At 42.0% G+C, this 12650-nt stretch overlaps 2 protein-coding genes across 3 annotated transcripts in view; one reads left to right on the top strand and one right to left on the bottom strand.

Moving 5' to 3' along the window:
• Nucleotides 1–10155, bottom strand: part of MARF1 (meiosis regulator and mRNA stability factor 1) — a 39550-nt gene extending 29395 nt beyond the window's left edge. Inside the window, exons 1-5 of one of the 2 annotated variants that reach the window (XM_027528211.1) lie at nt 10061–10155; nt 5505–5706; nt 2660–3343; nt 1738–1912; nt 439–665 (exon numbers count right to left, since the gene is read on the bottom strand). In XM_027528211.1, coding sequence (XP_027384012.1) covers nt 439–665; nt 1738–1912; nt 2660–3343; nt 5505–5648 — 1230 coding nt within the window. In that variant the 5' untranslated portion in view covers nt 5649–5706; nt 10061–10155. The remainder of the gene's footprint in view (nt 1–438; nt 666–1737; nt 1913–2659; nt 3344–5504; nt 5707–10060) is intronic. The other variant, XM_027528212.1, reaches the window with a different exon arrangement.
• A 1317-nt stretch (nt 10156–11472) lies between these two features.
• The window catches only part of NDE1 (nudE neurodevelopment protein 1), a 38886-nt gene continuing 37708 nt past the window's right edge, over nt 11473–12650 (top strand). The window contains exon 1 of the mRNA XM_027527201.1: nt 11473–11558. The gene's annotated coding sequence lies outside the window, so the exon portion shown is untranslated. The remainder of the gene's footprint in view (nt 11559–12650) is intronic.

Here is a 12650-nt window from a genome sequence, read left to right as displayed (position 1 = left end):
ACTCGGGGCTGTGTTTGATGTTATTAGCTTCCAGCTTAAGAGAACAGACTTTGGGGTCAATCTGGATTTAAATCCAAGTTCATCCACTTACTGGCCATGTGATCTTAAAAAAGTTGCTTAACCACGTGGGTCCTTTCATTTGTAAATTCCAAATAATAAATCCTACGAGCATTCACAGAGCAGTTATAAAAATCAAAGGAAATGATACATATGAAATCACTATACTAGGAAAGCACTAGTCACATGTAAGCAGACTTGCTAAAAAATCAGACATGATTAAATGATTTCAGGTACTTAAATAAATCATCTTTTCCTAATTTATTTACAAACTTAGCACAAACACATTATTAATAACAAATTTTCAACTGGAGTTCTTAAAAAAAAATCATGTGCTTATTCTTCTACTAAGATAAAAAAGAAAAAAGAATTTTCATCTACCTGGCAATTATTCAGCTCTTGAATAACTTCTTTATTTTCTTTACTGATGTCACATACACAAATGAATTCTGCTTCTCTGTGGCCTTTAAAAAACTTCTCCCGGATTCTCTGTACAACTGCAGTAGCTGAGCGGCCAGAAGGGACTGAGCAGTTTTCAATATCCCAAAAAACCCCAATGGGGGGTAAGTTCTCTAGCATCTGTCCTGCCAGTGCAACTTCTGGTGACCCTTGAGAAATGTGAACACGTTTGATTACACACAGCAAAAAACAGGTTAAGATATTAACGATAACAGGTAGCTACCTGTCCTTCCCAGGGGCATGAGAATGAAATTATAGATTGATGTTAAATTTAAGGATGCCAACCTCACTGGCTGGCCCAGTCGACAACCCCAAGTTGCCAAAGTATCTCTAAGCGTTAATTCCTCTTTCAGGAGAGAACAAATCCAAAGGTCAGTGTACTTCAGGCCCACAATCAATCCATCATAAAGCATGAGCCATCCTCACGCTGACCGGGTATGCTCAACACTAATACACAGGTGACAGGACACTGCCCTCTGGGGCCCAGTGTCATGCTGGGCCCACACCTCACTCAGTGTGGGAGAACAACGAGAACGAATGGTGAAGGTGTTATAGCCCTTGATTTTAATGACTTTTAACACTGCAGTAACATCTGATCCAACTTTTGAAAAAATGTTTTTAAAAGATAAAGTATCATAACAGCTACTTTTGGGGGAAATGATCTTAGGTTTTCAAATACTGTTTTTTTGTCAGCCATTTCTAAATACTAGTTATGTCTGGGCAACATAGAACATTAAGTTGACACCAAGTCCCTTCCAGCACTCATTTCTCCTCATACACTTCCCGTTTTTCTATACACAGCTTCTGATCTCAAATAGCCCCAGCTCAACATAAATGGCAACTGACCTACTGGTCTATAAGGGTAAGAAGATTTTTACCAACAGATGGAAATGGAGACACACACACGTGAGTTTTAGAACCACAAGGAATCTTTTAAAGGCAGTTATATGCAGTGTGGGTTTCCCTGGTGGCTCAGAGGGTAAAGCGTCTGCCTACAATGCTGGAGACCTGAGTTCGATCCCTGGGTCAGGAAGATCCCCTGGAGAAGGAAATGGCAACCCATTCCAGTACTCTTGCCTGGAGAATCCCATGGACTGAGAAGCCTGGTAGGGTCGCAAAGAGTCGGACACGACTGAGCAACTTCACTTCACTTCAAATGCAGTGTTAGTATCAGATTATCGAAAACTTTAAATATGCATTTTATACAATACTGTCATTTACCAAATTTCGAAGCAGCTTTGCCTAGACTGGTCGCCAATAACAACGTGGTCTCCTTTCCCATTCCTTTGGTTCCACAGCCATTACACAGAGGAACAGTAACAGGTGCAGTCTGAGTGTTTGGAGGTGGTATATTTGGCCAGACTTTAGCAGCATCAATTATACTATTTCTTGCTGGCTGTTTTAAAATTTTTTAAAAAGAGGAGGAAGTTTCAGATATATTATTTCAGAATGTAAAGAATTACACGTAACAACTGAAAATACATTCTAAATGTTTCTCCTTTCCACCTGCTAACCTGATAAAATGTATTTTCAAATCACCTTTCCCAGAACTACTAAAGCATAAACTCATTTCAAAGTGCCCTGAAATGATCAGGGAAGATATTCACATAATTAGACCTTTACATTCTGGGGCATGTGTCTGTTACAGTAGAAACCCGCAGACACACTTCACAAAAAAAGGAAGTTAAAAGTCTTTACTTGAGCCCAGGTGTGATGGAGGCCAAATTTCAAGTTCCCCCAATTACTACAAAAGGACAACATGCAGCCATCTGTATTACATGAATGGGTCCATGTATCAGGTGAGCATTAGCTTTAAGAAATTCCAGTTGTGCTCCAGCCTTTAAAAACAAGAGAGCACAAGTCTTTGCCAAGCTAGGCTTCCATGTAGGAAACAGATTTATTACAGGAGACTCTAAAAGCATGAACCGAATAATCACACTACACTTTTCTCAACAGTCCCTCCCGCTGTACCCTTTGCTTTCTTTCTGAACTTTTTCTGAAAAGAAGTTATGCTGATGGGGTGAAAAATCCCACACACAAAACCAAGATTGTTTTTCTTTTAAAGATAAAAGTCATTTTATTTTTAAAAAGTCATTCCTCAAACCTTAGCTGCACCCAACATAACAAATAAAAAGATACACACCTTGCTGAGACAGTCTTCGCAGTAAAGTGAGCCCTTTAAACAAACTGGAGGTACCACATTTAGGTGCAAAGAGTTGGTGCATAAGTGAGGCGTGAGCTCCGACTGTGAAACGTGTTCTTCCACGTGCCCGGGAGCCCCGCTTGTGAAATCAGAACAGGGGAAATAGCCCGCAGAGGAAGGACAGCCCTGGAGAGCCGGAAACTGATGCAGCTTGTGCACGTTCCCACGGCACGACTGGAAGTGCAGCTTCCCACAACAGGGCAGGTGCTTGCAGGAAGAGAGGTTACTTTCTAGACACATGCTGGGAAAGTCGCTTGCAACGCCGGCCAAGGTGTTCCTAGCTGACGCATTCTGGAGTGGAGGTGCAGACTGGAAAGCAAGCCCTGACCCTACCTGACACGTGATTGTCCTGGTGCTCTGCGAGTCTAACAGGGCGCCCGGGGGAACCAAGCTACCAGCCCCTCCGCCACTGCCACCACCAAAACGCACTGGCGAAGTGGAAGGGTCATTAGTGCAATGGGCACAGCAGCTTACTTTGGGGACAGTTGAAAGCTGTACTTTAGGTTGCTGAAGAGAGTGGATATCTGGAAGTGGGACTGCTGGGAAAAGTTTAGAGCCAGCATGAAGGGGAGATGGTACATCCTTTAGTTCCACAGCAACTTTCTTGTTCTCCATGTAATCTTTCTGAGGAAAGAAAACCAGAACACAAGTTAATTTTTTGAGGCCGGTGACTTGGGGTTACTCACAACTGACTGCATTAAAAACAAACACTGTTCAAACCTTATTTAATTTACATCACTCGATCATAACCACACAAATGGAATGGCAGCTAAAACCAGGAGCGTTCTTCAGTGGGAGGTGAACACTGAAACAGACAACTAAAATTAAGACTGTGTCCTTCCTGACTTTTAAGAGACTGGGGGAGGAGGTCTGTTCACATATTTAACAAGCCTGGTTAACCATCCATGTCTCACTGGCTTCCCTTTGATAACTTCCCCTTGCCTCTCAGTGTCTTCTGCAGACAAAACAGGTGGTATGAAAAACAACAGTCACAACAGTATTCACTAAAGACAGCTTATGAGCAAAGCGCTTTAAGGAAAATACTAAATAGTTCTTGCAGTCAGATCATAGGTGGTTTTATTAAAGCCCTCCAGGAGAGAAGATATCAAACACTATGGATGAGATCGGCCATCTGCCCAAGTGGCCCATCCATGAACAGATCTTTAACATGTTACTAATGACATTTAGCAAACCATGGGACATCATGACCTAAAGCCATAACACCAACAACTATTTTGTAGCCAGTAGAAAGAATTCAAGTAATAAGGAAACCGCCTGGGAAACAGACATGAGAAATAGTTTATCATATGTCTCCAACATAGACACTTGAGGCTGGTCCATTTATTAAGATCATAGCATAGCCCTGGTGTCAGAGACCTGGATTTGAATGTGATACTAAATAGTTTTATGACCTTGGGTAAGTGACTTAACCTAATCTCTCCATGCTTCAATCCTGTCATCCTTCAACTGCGAAGAGAATGTACCTACTACATTTGTGAGAAGGATAAAATGAAACAGTGCACCTCAAGCGCTCAGCAGAGTACCTGGCCACTGAAAGGTGGTGCAGCGGGGTGGGGTAGGGGAGTGTCCAACCAATCAACAGCTTTTATTGGCTGAGCGCAGACACAATTAAGATGAACAGGACGCCCTGATACAGTGACTGAGACACACTCATCCCTTAGAGCATAGAAGGGTCCATCTGGCTGCTAAGATTTCACTCCTTCTGCTGATTTTACACTCACCTGGGAGGGTATATTCATATGAGAGAAATCTGGACTTTCAGTTAAGATTTTTCCTAAAAGGGAGGTAATAGCGATGGTCTGACCAGTCAGAAAGTAGTGTGTTCTACCCTTGTGGTAATTACAATTCAGGCTGGAAATGAACTCATTGGCATTCTGATGGCTTTAGAGCTGGCTCTCGTGGGCAGGGTTACTGTGAGTCGGTCTTCCTGAATGTATTCAATTCGGGGTGCCACTGACAAAATCGAGACTCTGCATCTGGAAAGGTGACAGTGCACTTCTGTGTCGAGTGACTCCTTTAGGCCCCAGATCTGCCACCCTGGACCCCTGCCTGAAGCTGCCAGCTCTCAGTGCAGACTGTCCCTGAACTAAAATACTTCTGAAATAACTTCAGTTACTGATGCCATGCAACAAAGGCAGCTATGTAATGAAAATGTGGAGATGACAGGGAATTGATTTTTTTTTAAAGTCTGTTATCAATACTCATATAAAATCATAGTAAAGTCTCACTTAATTCCCAAGTACAAGAGAAAAAAAACAGATGATAACATGATATAGCAAATGAAGTCAGATAAAGTCAACATCATTATGAAAAGGCAAAAAAGGAAGTCCCAGATATATTTAAACATTCAAGAGAAATCCTGAACAGAAGAAGATCATCAATGAGGTCATACAATCTTGCTGTGATTTTAAGACACAAAATTCAGAAGGCTACAGTAAAATAAAATCGATTTCATACTTTCCTCCCATTTTATCCTAAAATGTGGATTTTTGTCTTTGGAATGTGACTTTAATGAGAAACAAATCTCTCCCAAATTTCAACATCACACCTTTAAAGCATCTAATGTTACTCATTACTACAGGATTTAAAAAACTTTACCCTCATTGAGTCAGGAATTATAATAATGTGCTACATGAAGTAATACAAGCAGGACACAAGGGAAAACTCAGCACAGACTCCAGGGCGAGAGACTGCCCCAGACCAAACGGATCGCTCATCTATTTGCACAAGGAATTCGCTATGTCCTTAGTCTGCACATAGTTACCGTTTGGGGACTAAGTGGCAACGTTTGCTCAGGACGAGAAAAGCAGTTAGAGAATCTCCAAAGCCATGGCTTAGCATCGTTATCTTGTTGAAGCCATCCAACTCTTCTACTGCAGGGGTTCTCAGTTCCGCTTCCTTCCATCATACAGCCATGCGGAGCGGTTCAACATTCTTTCATCTTTCTTTTCTTTCATTCTTCCACCCTGTTAAGAATGAGGTTTCAACGTTATTCACTTGTGTAAGTACAGATTTTATTACTGAAATATAAGACTACAACTCTATTTACAGTGCACTGTTTTTGTTTAGTCACTAAGCTGTGTCCAACTTTCGCGAACCCACAGACTGTAGCCTACTGGGCTTCTCTGTTCCTGGGATTTCCTAGGTACGAATACTGGAGTGGGTTGCCTTTTCCTTCTCCAGGGGATCCTTCTGACCCAGGAGTTGAACCTGTGTCTCCTGCATTGCAGGTGGATTCTTTACTTCTGAGCCACAAGGGAAGCACATTTATGGTGCACAGGTCATTTCAAACAGGGCTGATGCAACCAAATCTGGGTGCTTTAACACGGACCAAAGACCGAGTCTTCCAAAGGTGTACCAGTCACTCAGCAGTGCTGCACTCTCCTGATGGAGATACAAGATTTAGCCACTCATATCCATGATTAGCGAGGTGGGAAAGTAAAAATTAGCATAATTGTCTTCCAAGTTTAAAAAAAAATTATGGTGCAATGGCTCCCAGTCAGATCTTAAGGAACAAAAGTAGAACGGCTATCAAAGGATACTGTAAAAGTGAAAAGTGTCAGTCCCTCAGTCCAGCTGGCTCTTTGCAACCCCATGAACTGTAACCTGCCAGACTCCTCAGTCCATTTTTCCAGGCAAGAATACCAGAGTGGGTTGCCATATCCTCTAGGGGATCATCCCGACACAGGGATCAAATCCGGGTCTCCTACATTGGCAGGCAGATGCTTTACCGTCTGAGCCACCAGGAAACCTGGCATCAAAGCATATTAAGCTTACTAAAACTGGTAAACTTGGTTGACTATTTATACTTGAATTCTAACTATATCAATTTGACTTAAAAAAAATTTATCATCTTCCATTCCTTATGTCTCATAACTCTTCAAACAAAAGTGAACTCTGGATGAGCCCTCTTTCCGGCCATGCTTGAGAGAGGTCACCGCATCTTGGACACCTGCATACTCCCTCCTCTTCACTGAGCTGGAGCCAAGGTCCTCCAGCACTGAGTAGACTTTTTCTATATAGTATTTCTTAATTCTTCTTGACTATCCCTCCCTAAGGACACTACTTGGGACAGTAAAAAAGTTAACAGGAGAGAACATGTAATTTGAGTAAAAGAACCACTACATGTCCTCATTCTCAATTATGTAAGATTGTGAAACTGATTTCAGAGCAACTTATCTCACTGTGTCTTTGATACTGAGTATGGAAGGTCCAAATTAACTGACCTCTGTGGACTCTGAATTTGATTCGGCTACAGAACAAATCGAACCAACCTCTCAGTTTGCTTATTATGAAAGTAGAATCTGCTATGCCACCAAAAATCTAACAGACACATCTCAAGTCCCAGATGTGCTGTATCTACTCCAGAGCAACACTCTACAAGTCTTGAAACAGTACAATAAAAGCAGATGCAATCAATAGCAGCCATTGGGCGTGGAGGCAGCCTGCCAGTGATAAGGACGACTGAACCTCATTTCTAAGCCCTCGTCACCAAACCCCAACCACCACCTCCTCTTACTGACAATGGCCATTTTGAGGTCATTAATTTATCTTTCAGAAATTCCTGGGCATATAGAAAAGAATTTCCTTTAGCTCTTTCTCTGGTAAGATTTTCTTATAAAGAGATTTAAACATCCACATAGTAGGGTGAGGGGAGAGAAGTCACTTCTATAGTCACTGTAAGCACTATGTCCATATAAGTGCTATGTCTAAGCTATAGGAAAACCAATCACATAAAACGGGGGGAGGCAAACTATGGCCTAAAATTATAGCCCAAACCAGCCCACTGCTTGTATTTAAATGGAATGCGAACTAAGAATATAGTTCACATTTTTTTAATCCTTGGGGAAAAATCAAGAGAATAATTATATTTTGTGACAAAGTTATATGAAATTCAGATTTCAGCGTCTATGAATAGTTTTGAGACACAGCCATGTTTATTTAAGTTCTATGGCTGTGTTTGCACTACAACTGTGGAGTTGATTCTCTGCTATAGAGACTACACAGCCCACAGAGCCAAAAATATTTACAATTTGGCCCTTATGTAGAAACTACAGAACTTCTTCAGTTTTATTTTCTTCCTCTGTCAAATCTGCCATAATTTCTCCCTGTCCACCTCACAGTATTACTGTGGAAAAAAGAAAATCAGATAAAGGACCCACCATCTATTTGTCTTCATTACCATATGGCCTGTGCCAAGCACAGGCTTCTACATAGTATATACTAAGTAAATATTTATTGAATGAGGGAATGAATAAAGCAGATATTCATCTACAAAACCCAGAGCTAATCTGGAGACAGAGATGAAGTTACTGCAGCAATGGTAATAAACTAAGGTACTTGTCCTTTCTATCAAATACAGACACCTCACACCCCCTAACAATCTCCTCTCTAGAGCCTAAGAATTTGGGATATTCATGATACACACAACTTCGACATGCTCTCTCAAGTTTATTCAAGGCGAATTCTAACTAACGCGAAGCTAACTAATGCATTTTTCTTTAAGATCATTTATTTCCTCATTCACCAAACATTTACTTAGTAGCTGCTATGTAGTAGGCTTGTGCTTGGCACAAGGGATACAATGATGGAAACACCAGAAAATGCAATCCATTTATGTCATCTTTTTTCCCACAGTAAATGTGTGTGAAAGCCAAGGGAGAAATCGGCCACGTTTTTAATGAGGAGGAAAAAGAGGCTTGCTTTCCTGGTGGCTCAGCAGTAAAGAATCTGCATGCCAACGTAGGAGACACTGGTTTGATACCTGGGTCAGAAGATGCCCTGAAGAAGCAAACGGCAACCCACTGCTGTGTTCTTGCCTGGGAAATACCATGGAGAGAGAAGCCTGGCTATAGTCCATGGGGTCACAAAAGAGTCAGACACAACTTACTGTCTGAACAACAAACAGAAGCTTAATGAAGTTTTGGAATTTGCCCAAAATCACACAATTATTAATAGAAAACGGACAGAACCAGGCTTATCCACTTCTTCCCACACAACCAAGGTACCTTTGGTATCATCCAATGCAAGCAAAAGAAAGTAAAATGTATTAGTACAAATGTGCACCCAGAAATTTTCCTAAATGCTCCTGGGAATGATAAGTAATTTGGTCATAGCAACTTGGTGGTCATAGCAACTTGGTGGTCAGAGCAACTTCTGTTTCGTCATTTGAGTGAGCGTCTCACTCCTGCCATTCTCTCTCAGTCTTCAAGGAATTCAGATAGTGCTTAAGAGCAGACTGTGACATCAGGCTGTCCTCATATTACTCCCCAATTCTGTTGCTTCCCATCTGTGCAGATCTGGACAACGTACAACAAGTTCTCTGAACCTCAGCTCCCAGGTGTAAAATAGGCCTGATAACAGCAGCACCTTCATAGGATTAAACCACACCAACGAAGTAGAAAACTTAGCAATGGCCTTCTCTCCACACCTAGTCTAGTCCTCAACACCCGGTATTACCCATCCCATCCCTGAGTTTTTCTGTTGCTTTTCACAGCTCTTCTTTCTAAAATTATCTTATTTGCTTGCTTTTATTATGTCTCCCTCACTTAAATATAAACTCCAGGGTAGTATTTACTTATGGATCATGGGTGGGTTTTTTTTTATTCATTATTGTATCTCCTGCACCTAGGTCATGGTCTGACACACATCAGTAATTCTTGAATGAAGAGTTTAATAAGCGTCTAGGACGACAATTTAGGCTTCAACTTCTCTGTATGAAAAACAGAATATTTATACTCAGAGATGTTGGAAAGTGCAAACGATGTAACTGGAAAGCTCTAGGTAGTATCAGAAAGGTGCCACGGAAATTAAAAAGTGTGTCACAGTGCCACAATACAATTTGTGCAGTGACTCAACCCTAAGACAACTCAGTGCTCTAGGTCAAGCCAAAGGCTGCACTCTAGGGAGTGTTGATAGACCGAGGAGGGTGCAAAACGTTAGAGGTGGTTGCAAAAACACTAGCCCTTCTCTTCCTGTCTTAAATTTCCAACAGTACACACTCCTCTAGAAAGGCTCCTCTCCACACCTGGAAGGGCCCTCAAGGGAGAAATGAGACAAACTGTAGTCAGGGAGCCAAACACCCCCAAAGGGCAGCAGCAACGCTGCAATGACAGTCGTGAACTGAGCAGAAAGGGAGGCAACTCGAGCCTCTGTTGGGGGCCTGACGGGTGGGTCCCATGGCTTCTCAACAGTCTAGCCAACCTCCCCCACCCCCGCTGGCAATAGGCAGAAGGAAGGGACACACTCCCGCGTTCCAGCCTGGTGCCCAGAAAATGAAGCGCGTCGGGAACAAGTTCCCAGCGTTGCCAGCAAACTCACCTCTGCCGCCGGCCCCACCTCCGCTCACATTCCGGCCCCGCCGCCTTCCCCCCGCCCCCCCAGGCCCTTTGTTTTGATTCCCGACTCCGCAGCTCCCGCCGCCGCCGCCAAGCGCACCCTCCACTTCCGCTTCCGCACCGCGCCTCCCCTGTCGCAAAACCGACGCCCTTCTCTCCTCATGGCTCCGCCCCTTCCTCCGCCCCTCCCCCGCCGCCGCGTCCTCCCCGCGCGGGGCGTGCTGGGAACCCCGGGGGGGGCGGGGCCTCGCGGCCCTGCAGCCTCGTCAGGCTCAGTCCCCTCCCGATAAACCTCTAAATAGGGACCTTCCCGGGGGGCTACCTCGGCTTTTTTGGCGAAAACCCCCAGTTTATGGAGGCCTTGATCCTGGCTTATGGTTGTGGCGTGGAACGGAACCTCAAAGAGGGGAATTAGGGTGCTAGTGAGGCGGAACCCCGGGAAAAAACCTGCCAACCGGGATTTGATACCATTCAGCCCTTTAGGTCTTTTGAGGGAAGGCGGTTTAAGAGGGATTTCGAAGAAAAACCCGATCGTTTGGCATTTTTTTCTCTTACTCGCTCTTGTCACGTGATGGTCCTATTAAAAAAAAGAAAAACTAAACTAAATGACGCCTGTTTGTTATAGCATCCTTCATCTAGTGCAACCTAGTGGCGAGCGGAAAAAAATAAAAATAACTGCCAACTGGGCTTCCCGCGAGGTCCTTCGGGCCGGCAGGGCTCCTCGGGAAATTGTGATCCGGCTGGCAAAAGTAAAGCCTGTTCGAAGACTAGGCTGGATTGTGTCACCAACAATTAAGAGGTCCTCGTGACTTATGTAAAAAAAAAAAAAAAAGATTTTTTTAAAGTCCTGGTCCAAAGCTCGTTACAAATGAATACTTTTCCAGGGACCGGTTGGGCGAGCAAAAGGAGATTTATAATTGCAAAATCCTTGTGAAGCCAGGAACAGCTTATGTTTTAGTGGCTAGATTTGCCATGTTTGGGGTTTTTTTTGGGGGGGGCGGTGTTTTGGGTTTTTTTGGCTGCACATTCTTCACTTTTATTTGAAATTATAAATTTTTTTACGTAGGCAAAACAGACATTTCTTAAACTGTCAGCTGTTCACTATTTCCTGTTGCAAATTAGAAAAACAAAGCACATATTTAGATTTAGACATAGTTTAGGATGCAGTAGTCGAATGCAGTGTAAAAGTTTATTTCTGAAGTTTGCTAAGAAACAGGTTAACCTTGCAAAGGGATCAGTAGGTAAAAATGGCCAAAAGAGAACTTTTTTCTCTCTTTAGTATGTAATGTGAGGCAACCTCATTAGGCAATCCACATTAAGTGGGGGAGATTTCAGGGGAAGCTAATACATCCTTGTAGGCTTTTTTTTGTAGACAGGCATTGTGGAGGGCAAGATCAAACACGTAGCTGAAGAACCCTTTGTACCGGTAGTCCATCTTCCAGAAGGCCGATGACAAGTTCACACATCAGCTGCCTGCTCAGGTATTTATTACCGCTGAGTAATTCTTCATTGTGTCTGTGTGTGGGGCACATTCTCCAAGTGGGAATTAGGACAGATGAAAAACAACCCTGTTTCTAGCGTTTTTTTCCGAGTACCAAAAATTCACTTCTCAAAGAGGTATTTTTTTCCCTCCTTTTCATTCTTTCTAGTGTCTCCGAATACAGATAATATTAACTAAAAATATAAAAGGAAGCAAAATAATTGTGAAATTTTTAATTGCTAAAAAAAAAAAAAAAAGGTTTAGCTGTAAAATAAAGAGTAGACACATGTCTGACATTGCCAGAGCTGTGCCTGGTGTAACAGGTAAATAAAATAAATAAATAAATAAATAAAATAAATGTAATGTGAGGCAATAAAAACAAACCAATCATACTAAATGGAAGGCTAATGAAAAGGTTGAATTACAAATAGTTTTTAAAGATATGCTTCTTTATTATTTCCTATAGAAAATTAGCCTAAACTACACTCGCCCTTAGAAAAACAATTATGCATCAACATGTAATTTGATGCTTGTGAAAGGGTGTGTTTTTTTTTTAACATTTTTCTTAAGATATGTTTTCTAGAGCATAGCCTCTGTGAATCTATTTCTTTGCTGGGCAAATTCTTAAGAGTACCTCTCAGTTACCTGCCCTGTCCATATTATAATCTTTATGAAACCAAGACTAAGATTTGTTTTTGTGCAATTCAAATGGCTGTTACATTCAATCCAGCTCCTAAATTAATCTAGCTGCCACAAAAGGCGTTTCTTCTCCAGCTACTTCCGTGTTATGGTTAGTGTTTTGAAATGATAAATTATGGTGGAAGGATTTAAGCAAGAGAAACCCAGCTTTCTGCTCATTAATATCTGAACGCTCCAAGGAAAACAAATTGAACAAAGAGAACAAAGTTTTTAAGTACACCAAAATTTCCCTTTCATTTTTTTCAAGGTTTTACCCAATAACAAACCCGTTTACCTAAACATATTCCTGAGAGAAGTTTAATGATAATCATTTCAATGTCTTCTTCCTTTTATTTTTAATGGAAAAATGAAGAAAATTGAGAACCCAGTAGTTTAAATGATAGTGTCGTTTAGT

Source organism: Bos indicus x Bos taurus, chromosome 25, assembly GCF_003369695.1.
Source record: "Bos indicus x Bos taurus breed Angus x Brahman F1 hybrid chromosome 25, Bos_hybrid_MaternalHap_v2.0, whole genome shotgun sequence".
Taxonomy (NCBI): Eukaryota; Metazoa; Chordata; class Mammalia; order Artiodactyla; family Bovidae; genus Bos; species Bos indicus x Bos taurus.
Note: the sequence above shows the minus strand (reverse complement) of the source record. Positions and strands in the feature narration are given on the sequence as shown.